The following is a 15737-nucleotide window of genomic DNA, read 5'->3' on the forward strand; positions in this document are numbered from 1 at the left end:
AATAAAACACAGACTTACTCGAGCATGGACTTGAGGATATGGGGAGGGGGGGGTGGGCTGTGACGAAGTGGGGGAGTGGCAGGGACATATATACACTATCAAATGTAAATTAGATAGCTGGTGGGAAGCTGCTGCATAGCACAGGGAGATCACCTCTGTGCTGTGTGACCGCCTGGGGGGGTGGGATAGGGAGGGTGGGAGAGAGGGTGATGCAAGAGGGAGGAGATGTGGGAGCATGTGTGTATGTATAACTGATTTAGTTTGTTGTAGAGGGAAAACTAACACACTATTGTAAAACAATTATACTCCAATAAAGATGTTAAAAAAAAAAAAAAAAAAAAAAAAAAAGATTCAGTGGCAGCATACAACATGGTGACATAAAGTCAGCAGGGTATGTTAGGCAAGTTTTCCTAGAAGAGGAGTTTAATCTGATACTTGACTCAGGAGAATGAATTTTCAAGATGAGTGAAGTAGGGTGGCCCTTCTAGGTACATAGAGCAATATTCACAGAGCAAAAGGAACAGGGAACTGCCAGGAGCCCAGTATGACAAAGAACCAAGTACATGTATACAAGAAGTTAGAAGTAGTAGGGCATGTAGCTGAAGAAAAAACAGGAGCTAGTTTGTAGAGACTTTTATGCCATGATAATCTGATAACTTTACAATTCATAAAAATATTCCACAGAAGATATAAAACAAAATCTTGCACAGAGGTGACTCCCTATTAATCATGGAAAGATGCTATGGGCTAATGCATGATCAGAGTGACCAGTGTGGAGAAAGGAGCTGGAGAGACATATTCTCCTGGAAAGGCTGATGGAACAGATGAGAAGGGTAGGAGAACAAACTACTGGCTATATATCTAATGGACAATTATGCGTCGTGCATTTCCCCAGAGACCATTTCAATTTATTTGTTTATCTGCTTGTTATTTTCAGTAATTTACTATCATTGGTCATCTCCAAGATATGGGAGTTTGACCCTAGAGAGAACAGGTAACTTATTTTTGAATTTGAATAGAAGATGAAAGGGGGTTAGTGATGTTAACATTTGCATGCCGACAGATGTGTCAGCAAATGGAGAAGAGGTTCATTATTGGAATGTGACCCTTGAAAGTGTCATATTAACAATGCCACAGAAAATCACCGCTGCATGGACCAGGAATCAGGCAATTAAATTAGGTTAGTTAGATCCCAGCAGAAGTCAAAGATCCTTCCACATCTATTTTAATTCATTCTCTCTACCTTATTTCCTCTGGTCTTCATAATAGATTGTTACACATTGATCTCCCCATTAGAAAACAAGCCCTCTGAACCAGCCCTCAGTTGTGAATCATTTCTGTATTTTCCCCCAATGTCATCCATATAGATGGTGTTAAGATAATAGCCTTGGAAATTATTTAGATTTGTTCATGTTCTTTGTAGTTATACCATTTTAAATTCCCTAACTATAAAATCCCAGATATGATTTTTTTTTTAATGAGTGCTTGTTGAGCACAAGAAAGAACATAAAATGGTAGATTCTTTTCTTAAGGATAATCTTCATTTTGAGAGAAAAGGTCCCTGGAAGAACAGAATAAGGGAAGGAGAACTAATATTTATTAAGAGCCTACTACGCACAGGCCTGTGTATATGTTACTTCTGTTAATCAGTATAAGAATCTTAAAAATTTGGCATAATTTTCCCCATTTGACAAATTAGGAAAGTGCAAATGACTGTACTGAGAGAACAAATGATTTGCCTGAGGTCTCACAGCAAGTGAGTGGGACTAGAATGTGAGCCTGTGTTTACGCCAGAGCCGAAGCTCTTTCCACTATACCAAACCTTATGATATTGATCAGAAGACCAAAAACTCCCCTGGGTGTACCAGCCCCACCTGATTCCTCTTTTTTTTAAAAATTAGTCATCAATTTTATACACATCAGTGTATACATGTCATTCCTCTTAATTTATCTTAAATTTATTTAATTTAAAATTGCCCCTTAAATTTACTTTCTTATTGGATTGGGTTTCAGAACGGACATCATCGCATATAATTTTGGGGCTCTGATCAAACTACAAGTCTGAAATGGCTAAATCATATACGAATTTGAAATCTAACAGCACTTGAACCGGCACTTTACCCAATGCCACTACCAAAAATTGAAACGGAAATTAACTGAACTCAAATATTGATGTTCACCATCATCCATGACAATCTTGATCTCTTATTCACAATTTCATGAAATGAGACAGACCAATATCTTTCTGCTTGCTTTATGAGTCTCTAAACTTCTGCTCTTCCTAACCAAGGATATTCACCCTAGAACACTCTCAGTTGGTTCCTCATTTTCCTCACTCAGGTGAAAAGGAACTCCTTGGTCTAATGGCTGAAGTCACTAGGCCTGATCAGAGGGAGCTGCAGCTCTATGCCAAACACAACCAGAAAGCAATTTAGGATACCATGACTGACAGGAAAAGCCTTACCACTTAACAAGTTTATCTATCAAAGTAGTTCTCAAATTTTAGGTTCATCAAAATCACCCAGTGAGCTTATAAAAATGCATTGCAAGGCCCCACCCCAGGGTTTCTGATTTAGTAAATCTGGGTGGGGACCAAAATTTTGCATTTCTAACAAGTTTCCAGATGTTGCTGCTGCTGCTGCTGCTGGTCTGGGGACCACAGTTTGAGAACCACTGCTCTAACACTCTCTCCAAGCATGAATCAATTTGCCCTAACTCTCTTAACTCTCTCCTTAACCAACCATTTTATCCTATCTATGGCTATGACCTGGAGGCATATTCATAGGCAGAAAAGAAAAGGTTATTTCAAAGGTCAGAGAATGGAATGAGGTGATCCTTTCTTTATACACAACACAGGATATAAAGAGAACTGGGTCTAATTTTGATTTCTACAATTTAAGGCTAAGTATAGACAGTTAACGCATTAAGAAAAATAGGACTCATGGGGAGGACAGAAGATCTATTTACCCTGCAGAAGAGACCGCCAAGAAAAAACAAATTAATTCCTTTTCAGGTACAGAAAGTAGTACTACAAAGGATGGTGATCAGAGGTTCTTTTTTGTATCTCCATTTCTTAACATTTCTAGTACTTAACATCTGTAATCCTCATTTGTAAAATAGAACAATAATACCTACTTTGTCTACCTCAAATGTGTGCTGAGAAAATACAATAATGTATGTGAGAAGGTTTTGGAAGCAACATAATGATACACAAATATAAAATATTAATATTTCTATTTTTTTAGGTCAAAAGTTCTTCACCTAGGGTCCATGGATGGCTAGATGCTCTAAAACAGAATGCAAAATGTTGTGTATGTGTATATTTTCCTAGGGAGAGGGTCCATAGTTTTCATCAGTTTCTCAAATGGGTCTTTGCTTTAAGTGTCAATCCTGACCCAGAGTTATAGTGAAGCTACCTCTACGGCCATTTACCAGATACCTTAAAGGTTTTTGTCTCACTTCCAACTAGATATGGTTCAAGCATTCTTAGAGACACCTCTCCCTTCCAAGCCAAATGAGCTGCTGGAACAAATTCTTCATCTATAAAAGGGATTACTTCTAGCCGAAAGAAAATCAGGTAACCAGCTGGCTGGGTACTCAAGAAAGTGAATTAGATTTCCTATGGAAAAGTACCAAGTACTACAAAGAGCTTGAGTGGGAGGAGGAAATATTAAGATGTAGAAACTTAAAAAAAGGTTACTGCTGATCTCCATGCACATAAGAGGAGGTATTTTCACCTACCACTAGGGACTAAAGATTTCTCAGGGGAAGTGAAAATATATTAATAAAGACAGTCTTTAAAAGGATGAGTTCCCCAACCTTTTAGCAGTAAAACTGCCTCAACAAAGCTAAGAAAATCTTTCACATGAAAATAGCTGGGGAGCAGAGGCTCTAGTAGAAGTTTTCCAGTGAATGATGGAATGTTAACTTGAAGGTCTACCTTGTCAATTCTCAAGACGGGTTCTTCAAACTTCGTCCTGGCTTATTTTCCTGCTGGGAGTCAGAGATGTGAGTACTGTCAACTGCTGTCTGTTGTCTTGAGTCCTATTCTCTGAGGGGTATGCCATCCCTTTTTGCTACTGATCATCAACAAGAAGGGAGGTATTATAATGCACCTTCTCTGCTAAATTTTCCCCCTGAAAGTAGGTCTGAGAGCCTTGTCATACTTCCTTTGGGGGCAAGGATAGTCTCAGTGGAAAATTCATTACATTAATATGTAAACTGGAACATGAGTTATTTGTTAAAGCTGTCTTAAGTGGAAATTTTGACCCACTGTGGGAACTGGCTCCAGGGTTTCCTCTTGGGGATTAAAAGGCACTCTAACATTTCACAGGTAAAGTCTGGAAATCTATAGGTAACAAACACACTAGAGGGTGCTCAGTGGCTCACTGTGGTGGCTAAGTGGATACTGGTGGCAGCCTGATGAAGCACTTGCAGACCAGGTCAGAACTTAACAACTTAGGTGGTATCTGAAAGAAAGCCTCAAGAGGTTAATCTTTGGCAAGGGAAAGATAACAGATGAAAAAACTGAGTTATTGAGGCCAGCCCCTCCCTACTTCTTCTCATTGTTCTAAAAAAAAAAAAAACTACTGATCAAAGGTATTTTGCTGGTTTTTGAGAGAGAAGGGCCAGGAAATCTCTAAGTAAAAGAGGTGCCATATTGAAAACAAAGCAGAGCTGTGCTTTATTAAAGAACGTTTTTTAAAAGCTGGGAAGTCTTAGGTGGTATCACTTGAGCAATAGTCACACTAACTCCTTTAGGACAGTTATCTTGTTCACTTAAATAAAATGAAGGTGAGTAGGTAAAAGTCCAGTAGGAGCTCCTCTTGAGAGGATGTGCTCAGCAGATAAGACAGCACCAAGATGTATTATTTATGAGAATAAGAGTTACTATAACACTTTTGTTGACTGAATTGACACACCAGTGTTCTGCGGAATTCTTCTGTAATATTCCTTTATAGAAGTGCCAAAGGTTAATATCTGAATGTGGGTCCTCCCCAAAGAAAACCAGAATGCCTGCTCCCCCTTCTTGTTATTAGTGAGTGCTGGAGATTCAAAAACAAACTTAGAAATCCAACTAGAATTATTATCTGAATTTTTTCCATTAGTTCTAAAACACTGCGTTATTTGAAATAAGCTTGTGGGTGGGTAGGATTTCTTTTGATCAAATGTCTTAAAACTGAGCACAAGGTTCTGGAACAACATTAAGAATAACAAGAGGAATAACCGCAACAAAAATAATATTTGTTATGGGAGTTGAAACATGGGCTAGTCAGTTGGGCCTTTGTTAGGTCTACTATATATCAGTCTCATTACTGATGGTTATTGCTCTAAGCCCATAATTCCATAAACACTGAAAAGAACTTGGAATATGTTGTATACAGTCTAACCAGTTTTCAACAGGGAAAAATATATACATTTAATATATATATTATATATGTGTGTGTATATATATATATATATATATAATATATATAAAAAAACATAAGCAGTATATAGACTATAAGAAATCAGGCTAAACCTGGAAGAAAGCAGACAGGAACATAAGGATGGTTGCTGTTTTTAAATCAAAAGTTAAAATTGGATCTAAAATATTAGGTTTTATGTGCTAGTTCTTATCAACAAATTAAGTCCTTATTATAATTATATTAAAAATATCAGGCAAAAAAGATATTTTGAAAAATAGTACCAAGGGAGCTATATAGGGACTTCCCTGGTGGTCCAGTGGTTAAGACTCCACTCTTCCACTGTAGGGGGCATGGGTTCGATCCCTGGTTGGGGAACTAAGATCCCACATGCCATGCGGCATGGTCAAAAATTTTAATTAATTAATTAATTAGAAAAGAGAGCTATATATTTCCTGCCTTTTAGAAACACATATATAAAGAATATTTGGGGAACTGTTTTGGCTGGTGGGAGAAAAATGGGCAGATAGGGGATAAATGTCTTAAGTCTTCTCAGGCTTGAGAGAGAGCACCATTTCTACAAGTTGTTTTTGTTTTTTTCCCCCTCACTATTCTTTTTCTTTACCCTCATGAGAAGTAAACTAAGCATCAGTTTGCAAATAGAATGCAAAGCAATCACAGCATAACACAATCCATGCAGTACACCAGCAGCAGTGGAGAAGCTCACCCCAGCCCAGACAACCAGGCAATAAGCTGACTCTGGCCAGGCAGCTCTCAGACCTTCCCAGCTCACTCATAATTTTTAAAAAAAAATTTTTTTTAAGTAAAAAGAAAAGAAAGCTGCAAGGGTGACCCAGGACATAGGAATTAATCAGAAAATAAAGTAATAACTGTTTTCCCAACCACGGGTCTTGGTAGGAACTTTTCACAGCAATCCCTATCACCTGTCAGAAATGACTGCCTCATTATCAAGAAACAGAAGGAAAAGCAAAGTGACCAAAGAACTCACCATCCACTCAGGCACGTGAAAAGCTGAGGTGCCCTCATTACCGTCCCCATTCTCCATAGTGCAGGCTTGGGTAATCTATGTCCTGAAGCAAAAGGGAAAGTGGTTTGGAAATGCCAGGGTTTTCTGAGTGCCCAAAAGCAGAGCCAAACCTAGTGATTCAGAAGTTCACAATATCTAGCAGAAGCTGCATCCCCTTTCACAGAGGCTTCCTATTAAAATCAAGATCATTAGTCAACTGTCTGATAAATCCTTTACTGGCCAGCTGCAAATCTTCTGATTCAAAATCAGAGCCGAAGCAAGGTTCTACACCAAGGCACTACACCCAGGCACCCAGGCACCCAAGGTTCCTACAGGGCACTCACTGTTTAATGCTACCCTGACAGTATCCCCACCTCCCCCGTGGGGACTTTCTGCAGCAACAGTCAGGCTTCCTCTTTTTCCACCCCCCCCCAACCATAAGGCACTTGTTAACTTTCTCCCGCCCCTGAGGATGCGTCACTGGACGTACTGATACCAAGATCAATAAGGATCGAGGTCAAGAAGGCACACCCATTTCTTGAGAGTTGCTTGAATTGGATCTGCACAGTAAACAGGCGTTTCCTTGTGATCAAGAGTTCCTTATGGCTTTCAAGTTTAAACAGTTATGCGGAAGCTCCCCATCTGCTCACACCAGGGATCTGGCACCAAACTCAGGCATATCTCAAGTTAAATTCTTATTGCACAGGAGATTTGGATGGAGCCAGGGAAGATCTCTTGAAAAATCAGAACTTAGAAGCTCTGAAGAAACTTCTAGGACCACAACTCCCTCTGCTGGCTCCCTGTGCTATGTACAGGAAAGTCTAAGGGTCTTCAGTTACCAAAAGATAGGCGCCCACTGTAAATTACCTGCTTCCCTGAGGCTAGTCAGGAGCTACCACAGTGTAGGTAGGTAGGTTTGGGGGAGCCACGGTTTCCAATCAAGACTAGTGCTATCTATTTTATACATAGTAGTTTGTGCCTCTTAATCCCCTACCCCACTTTCCCTTTTCCCACTGGTAACCACTAGTTTGTTCTCTACGTCTGTGAGTCTACAAGGATATACTGTACAGCACAGGGAATATAGCCAATATTTTAAAATAACTTTCAATTGAGTATAATCTATAAAAATACTGAATCACTATGTTGTACACCTGAGACTAATATAATATTGCAAATCAACTAACTTCAATTATTATTTTTTTGTTGTTGTGCTGCATGGCTTGTGGGATCTTAGTTCCCCGACCAGGGCCCCCAGCCGTGACAGCGGGAGTCCTAACAACTGGACCACAAGAGAATTCCCTATACTTCAATTTTTTAAAAAAAGACTAATGCTGCCTCGAAGTCCCTATCCAATGCTGTTTTTCACTCACAGGTCTGGCTTCAGAAAGAAACAGGATGCCAACACAGTAGTCTTATACACTATCACCTTAAGGGACCTCAGAATCTGCTTCCTCCTTATGTCCCCATACCAGCTCCCTTCTCCTTATACACTTCAGAAATTTGGAAATAAGACAAAACTAGAAAAAAAGTGACCTAATCTATTTACCTTCTTAATTAATTCCTAGAGTATATTATCCAATAAGAGTACCATAGATTTCAGGCACAAACGAAGCCCAACAAGATATGCCTGCTCTGGTCCCCTTCAAAACCAGGGACTCTTACAGTGTTAATTCCCATTGCAGAGGATAATTTCTCTGGAGCTGATAGTCATAATATTGTGATTGTGATTATAGGTTCATTGCCCTTTTGGGCTTTCGTCGGTTAAGAGAATGGTCCTTTGGATATGGAATGGAGGAGAGGAAGGTAACTTCTAGGGGAAGAGGTGTTATTGCAAGATGCCAGAAAGGGCAGAACTCAAATGACTGACCTGGAGGTCCGGACTGGAGAGAAAGGCAATTGAAAACAGTAGGGGACTCTTGGACCAGGTGAATGCAGAGGTGTCAAAGGATTAGAGACCACAGAGCAGGTAGAGATCAGATGCAATAAGAAAAGAGAACAGCAGGGGTGGAAGTAAAGGAAGCTGTGGTCATAGAGAAGCTATGGAGTGAAGCAATTTGAGTGACAGCAAGATACAGAAGGTCGATGAAATGCAGGAGAGATTTGAGGTCAGGGTTTCAATTTTGATAAAGCCCTCTGTAATAAGATTGTCAATTTCGATAAAGCTTCAGCTCTCAGCAACCTTCAGTTATCATCCTCTGTCTGGTCTTCCTTTTAATCCAAACTTCTTAATAAAATGAGAAGTTAACATTTGTTGCTTAAATTTCCAATGATGTATTTCATTTGACATTTTTTTTCTTTTGGCCACGCTGCGGCTTGCAGGATCTTAGTTCCCCAACCGGGCACTGAACCCTGGCTGCGGCAGTGAAAGCGGTGAGACCTAACCACTGGACCGACAGGGAATTTCATCTGGGCTTTAAATGCAACATATCTAAAATCAAAATGATTGCTCCATCTTTCCTTTCCCCCCAGTCTTCAATAGTTTCTTCTCCTTACTTTTGTACCACTGTTCCCTCAGTCATCCAAATATAAAAACCTCAGTCATCTTTGATTTCTCCTTTTTCCCTAGTTTCTAGAACAATCAGTTGTCAATTATTTTTGAGCCCTCCAACACCAAGCATCTCATCTCTCCCTCCCTGTCCATTTTCATTGCCTCCTAAAAACCCTCTATAAATCCTTTCCAATAGGATCTTCCACTACTTATCTCTATATATTCTGTATCCCCAGGTAAGCTGTATTAGCTGTTATTTCCTGAATGTGAAGACTGTACAGCAGAGCATCTAAGAGCTCTGGTTTTGGAGTTAAACAGACCTGGGTTTGTATCCTGGCTGCCATGTAATTAACCTTTCCAACCATCCAGTTTTCTAATCTGTACAGTGGAAATAATAATAGCCATCTCACAGGATTGATGCAAGGGTTTTAAAAGTTTGCATACACTGAGTACTTAATAAATGGTAGCTCCTACTTGTGTCATTGTTATGCCGTCTCCTTTCCCACCTCAATGCCTTTGCTCATGCCATTTTCTCAGATTGAAATGCATTCATTCTGCCTTCATTTCCATCATCTTCACATATTCAGATGCTTCGAGGAATTCCCTGAAGGTCCAAATGGTTAGGACTCTGTGCTTCCACTGCAGGGGGCACAGGTTCAATCCCTGGTTGGGGAACTAAGATCCCACATGCCACACACTATGGCCAAAAACAAAAAAACAGAGAAACACCCCAAAGACGAAAAACAAATTATTCGAGGTTCGGCTCAAATGATTGTTCTGCCATGGAATCTAACCTAAAAAACAAAGGAATCTCCCTTTTCTCTAATACTGTTCCTTGGTCACATCACTATTTTCACCTTTCCTCATATTACAGTTACTGGTATATGTGCTGTCCTTCATTAGTTCAGGCTGTTCGGGGGCTTAACCAGCTTTGATTTGCCTGTAGTGTCCGGCATATGGTAAGAGCTTAAGAAATTGTCAGATTTCTGTACATATACCTTATAGTACTCTGGGGCAACTTGCATAACCAATGTGTTAAATACATTTACTTCCATTTTATAGGATTTGGAACACTATTTTATACCTTTAGGGGCTTAGTTATACACTACTGACCAAAGCTATGACTTATTTGTGGTGAGTCCTTAGTAGGGTTTTAATCCTTAATTATAATATTATCTCTGCAAGAATATACAATCTGCTTTCCATTGCTTGATCTGCATCAATTGTAATCTATTACAATCTGTATCATAATGAAGCTTTTAGAAACAAATCAAGGTCAAAGGACTATTTCACTGCTAGAGTAGAGCCCAATCCTTAAAATATGTCAGTGATCAGCAAAATACTAAATTCTTGGTACTCCTGTTGATATTTTCTGCATAATCTATTAAATAAATGGGGAGAGGGAGGGACAAATTAGGGGTTTGGGATTAGCAGATACAAACTACTATATATAAAATAGATAAACAACAAGGTCCTGCTGTATAGCACAGGGAACTATATATTCAATATCCTGTAATAAACCACAATGGAAAAGAATATGAAAAAGATATGTATAGGGCTTCCCTGGTGGCGCAGTGGTTGAGAATCCGCCTGCCGATGCAGGAGACACGGGTTCGTGCCCTGGTCCGGGAAGATCCCACATGCCGCGGAGCAACTAGGCCCGTGAGCCATGGCCGCTAGGCCTGCGCGTCCGGAGCCTGTGCTCCGCAACGGGAGAGGCCACAACAGTGAGAGGCCCGCATACCGCAAAAAAAAAAAAAAAAAAAAAAAAAGATATGTATATATGTGTGTAACTGAATCACTTTTCTGTACACCAGAAACTAACACAACATTGATTGTAAATCAACTATACTTCAGTAAATAAATAAATAAATGGAAGGTGACTGCCCTCACGGTATTGCTAAAACATGGAAGAAGATAACTTTTAAAGAAGACAGGGTTGGGAATAAAAGAATAAGCACAAGTAAACAATATCACTTTAGCTAAACTAAATGTCATTTTAGCTGTGACTTTTTAGAATAGGTTTTAACTAAAATAGACTTCATTTGAAAACTAAAGCCTTATTATACCTTTCTGTAATGCCTCTGAAACAAAAATAAAACAGTAGCTATTACAGTTGAGAACTGAAGGTCTATTAACTGAGTGGGACTGCACAAGGCACAGGGTATAGGTATAAGTACTAGTTATAAAGTTGTTCACTCTAATTTAATTTTACCATAATGTGCCTTGGAAGATACACCTATAGCAGGAGCAGCAGTGAGACCCCTGCATATGATTATCTATAATAATCACCCTGAACATTTAGGAGTTTGCAACTTCAAAAGGATACACAAACTGCACCTGCTCCTGCAGCCTTCAAGCTTTACAAAAATTGACCAAGTATGTGAATAGCTCAAAAGAATCTCATTTTCACTCCATGAAGAAGAGGGACTTGAAGTTCTATGTGCCAGTGGTGTTCCTACCAGTGGTGATTTGATACTAGTATCATCATTAAATTAATGAGGGCAAGCCAGATGACTTGCCGGAGTGAATATATGCTTGGGGCTGGAGGGGAAAGGACACGAAGTTAATATTTCCAGGGGCCAAAGTCAAAAAGAACAAGAATTACAATGTGATGAAGAAGTAACTACAATGGCAGAAAAGTTTTAAACAGGAGGCAATAAATCTGGAGCCTAGAGAGTCATAAGGCACAGGGCAAAGAATACAAGAATGTGACCCTGTCCTCTATTCCTGGCTTGTCCCTAATTTTTTTTTTTTCTGTACGCGGGCCTCTCACTGCTGTGGCCTCTCCCACTGCAGAGCACAGGCTCCAGACGCGCAGGCTCAGCGGCCATGGCTCACGGGCCCAGCCGCTCCGCAGCATGTGTAATCCTCCCGGACCGGGGCACGAACCCGCGTCGCCCGCATCGTCAGGCAGACTCTCAACCACTGCGCCACCAGGGAAGCCCCATCCCTAATGGTTTTATTAGACTTTAGCAAGTCACCTAAGTACTCCCTTCTTCAGTTTCCTTATTATAAAGTAAGGGGGAGGTGGGTAAGAGGGCACTGTGGAAGGTTAGAACTGGTTCCTTCCAGTTCTGACATTCGGTATTTCCAATCCGTCTTGTTTCTCTGAGGCCATAAGAGAAAGCAATAACTACTCCTTAGTCACCCAAGTTACAGCTTATTGTAGAGGCTAAGGTTTCCAACCAGCAGAGTTCAGAGTTCCATCTGGTCAATTATGAGGTTTGCTGAAATTGCTAGACTTTAAATCTCCTTTGCCCCTTCAAACTTGAAATGCCCATGCTACCCGAGCTGGAGTTAAGTCCTACTACCGCCCCCCCGCCCACCAACTTAAATGTTTGGCATCCTATCTCTCAGTTCCTCAGTGATCTTAAGACTCACATCCCACAAGTATTTTATATTCCACATGGAGGCATAATCATTACTGGTAAAGACTACAGGCTTTAAGAGTTGGATAGGTTTGGGTTTAAGGCTAGCTCCATTACTTACTAGCTGTGTATCTTTTGGTAACCTATATAACTTTTTTGAGCCTTTGCTTCCTCATCTGTAAAACAGGATAATAAAACCCTCCTCAGATTGATGTTATAAAGATTAAAAAATACATATAATACATAGAAAGCACTTAGCACAGTGCCAGGGAACTATTTTGTCCAAAACTAGACATAGCAGAGTAGTACCAAACGGTTTTGAATCTTGATTCATCACTTACCAACTGTGTAATCTTAGACAAATTACTTATCCTCCTTGTGCCTCAGTTTTCTCATCTTTAAAATGGGTACATTAAGAATATCTACCTTATAGGATTGCTGAGAAGATGAAATAAATTAACATATATAAAGGGCTTAGAACAGTGCCTGCAACTTATCAGTGCTATTTAAAATTTACTAGTATTATTAATAAATATAACATGTACATCCCCCAACACACCCAAATTCATCTTTTCTTCTTATACATGGTGAATTCATTCAATTGAACCACAAATATTTATTGGGTGCCTATCATGTGCCAGGAAGCATAGAAAGACAGTCCCTGCATTCATGGTGCAGGAGAGAGAGAGGAAATTCAATAATTACTAAAAATAAAGTGTGAAAAATGATAAGGTAAGTACAGGCTGCTATGGGAGTATATGGCAAGGGTACCAATCATGTGTACTGGGAGTGTCACATCAGAGAAGCTCCATTTAAGCTGAAAGGTAATGGATGAGTAGGGGGTACCTGGTGTGCATTTGGTGGGGAGGGGGAATGAGAAGAGTATTCCAAATAGAAGGAAGCATATGTTCTCTGCATTATCTCTTGCAATCTGTCCTATCGTCTTCACACCAGCTGTCTAAAGCCTGACCATCATCCTATCCATCTAAATCAGTGCTTCTTAAACTTGAATGTGTCTACAAATTATTTGGAGATCTTGTTAAAATTCTGATTCTGATTTAGTAAGTCTGGAATAGGTCCCAAGATTCTACATTTTTAACAGCTCTGATGATGGCAATACTGCTGAGACTACACTTTAACAGGGCCTAGGTAACTCCATCCCTGTAATAAACTACCTCGGTTCGCTAAATTAACTTATTTATATGTGATTCTCATCAGCACAATTATTTTACACATCACTTTCTTGTTCATAATGCCTCAATAGCTCCCCACTGTCTTCGAAATAAAATCCAAACTCCTCAGCATGACACACAAGACCCTTCATGACAGCCTCCGTGTATCTCCCGAGCCTCACTCAGCTCTCTGAATTCCCCCAGATCCCCACTCGGAACACATATACTCTAACTTCCTTCAGTACATATTTCCAGCTCCAGGTCTAGGTTAAGAATCAATTCTAGGGAGTTCCCTGGCAGTCCAGGGGTTAGGACTCTGCGCTCTCACTGCTGAGGGCCGGGGTTCAATCCCTGGTCGGGGAACTAAGATCACACAAGCCACATGGGGAGGCCAAAAAAAAAAAAAAAAAAGAATAAATTCTATGATTTACTGAATATAGCACATATCAGTGCCAATAGTATAATTGAACATTTATCTGTTTACACACCAGAACTGCAAGAAATTTGAGGGCAGATATTATGTGTCTCATTCCTGTATTCCAAGCACATAGCAAACAACCAATGAATATGTACTGAATTTTTAAAAAATGACTTAATCAAAGAATAGCTAGCTCAGAGTAAAGCCCCAAATGAATAAAATATGCCACAGGCACCTGAAGGGTAAAAAGAAAGAAAAGGGACTCAGGTATGAGTAAGTATTGACAAAACCATAAAAAGAAACTGTATCATAACAAAATTATGCCTAGTATCCCTAAATGTACCTCCTTGCCACTGACTAATCCAGTCACTGTTACAATTAAGCAATACAGAGACTACAATACACTAAAGCAGGCACCAAGCCACCTTTCCCACTCCCTGTTAAGTCCTCTAGAATCTGGGAGTGGAGTTTGGACTTGAATCCTCAATCTCCCTGACACAGCTAATAGAGCTCCACTTAGGTCAGGGTTCAGTTTGCTGCATAGTTGCACCTCTAGCTAAAACTGTCCTCAAAAAGAGATCAAGCTTAAACTTGAAAGCTTCTTCTTAAACATGAAAACAACCAGAGTAAGAGCGGACAAGGATTTGCATGCAGGGCCCTCAATTTAATCACAGAGTAGGAAGTAGGGGAAGGGTAGGCAGGATGCAGGATGAAATAATGAAGCATAATGCCATTAAATAAATGTGGAATGTAGACTTCTCACTACATTATTTTTTATAATAAACTTTAAATTGAGGCATAACGTATCTACAGAAAAAGTAAATAAGTCAGAAATTCACAGTCTGATAAAATTTCAAAAGTCAACACACCTATGTAACCACTACCCGGATAAGGAAATAGAACTTTATCAGCACCCTCGAGTCTTCCCTCATGTCCCCTCTCAGTCATTACCTTCACCCCTCCTTAAAGGTAATCTCTGATTCCTATCACTACTTATCAATTTTGCCTATATTTAAACCTGATATAAAGACCATAAAAGATGCATTTTTAAGAGCCTGTTTTTTTTCCTGCTCAATGTTTCTAAGAGTTATCCAAGTTCGTTGATTTAGCAGTAGGTTCATTTATCTGAATTGCCTGAAAGTACCCCATTGCATGACTATTCATAATTTATTGAATCCATTCTCCTGTTGAAAGTTGTTTTCAGTTTGGGGGCCTTAAATAATAATGTTGCTATGTATGTTCTTGTGTATGTCATGTGGTACCCATATGAAAATATTTCTGTAGGATATAGGTACTTATATCCTACTTATATAGGATATTCTACTCTAAGAGTAGAATTGCTGGGTTATAGGGTATGCATATGTTCGGCTAGGTAGATAATGTCAAGCAATTTTCCAAAGTGTTGGTACCGTTTTATACGCCTACCAGCAGGATATCAGTTTTCCAGTTGCTTCATATCCTTGCTAGTGCTTAGTATTGTTGGTCTTTTTACATTTTAGGCATTCCAGGTAATGGTGTCACATTGTGATTTTAATCTGCATCTCACCACCACCACTACCATCATGACTGCAACCTGAGCACATTTTTTTATGACCTTTATTTTGTAGAGGTACATTTCCACTATAGCCACTTCGTTGAGATTTTTTTTTTACCATGAATGGATGTTGAATCTTGCCAAATGCTTTTTCTGCATCTACTTAGATGATCGCATATTTAGCCTTCATTTTGTTAATCACATTGATTGATTTGCAGATACTGAACCATCCTTGCCTCTCTGGAATAAATCCCACCTGATCATGGTATATGATCCTTTTTATGTATTGTTAAATTTGGCTTGCTAATATTTTGTTGAGGTT

At 39.5% G+C, this 15737-nt stretch overlaps 1 protein-coding gene across 6 annotated transcripts in view; it reads right to left on the bottom strand.

Moving 5' to 3' along the window:
- Window positions 1-15737, bottom strand: part of AHCYL2 (adenosylhomocysteinase like 2) — a 175521-nt gene that overhangs the window by 55481 nt on the left and 104303 nt on the right. Inside the window, exons 1-2 of one of the 6 annotated variants that reach the window (XM_059074445.2) lie at window positions 6777-6853; window positions 6415-6496 (exon numbers count right to left, since the gene is read on the bottom strand). The exons of 4 other annotated variants lie outside the window; for them this stretch is intronic. In XM_059074445.2, coding sequence (XP_058930428.2) covers window positions 6415-6471 — 57 coding nt within the window. In that variant the 5' untranslated portion in view covers window positions 6472-6496; window positions 6777-6853. Of the gene's footprint in view, window positions 1-6414; window positions 6497-6776; window positions 6854-15737 lie in introns of those variants that run through there. One more of the 6 variants, XM_067042211.1, reaches the window with a different exon arrangement.

The sequence above is a fragment of the Kogia breviceps genome, chromosome 9 (genome assembly GCF_026419965.1).
Source record: "Kogia breviceps isolate mKogBre1 chromosome 9, mKogBre1 haplotype 1, whole genome shotgun sequence".
NCBI classification, from domain to species: Eukaryota; Metazoa; Chordata; class Mammalia; order Artiodactyla; family Physeteridae; genus Kogia; species Kogia breviceps.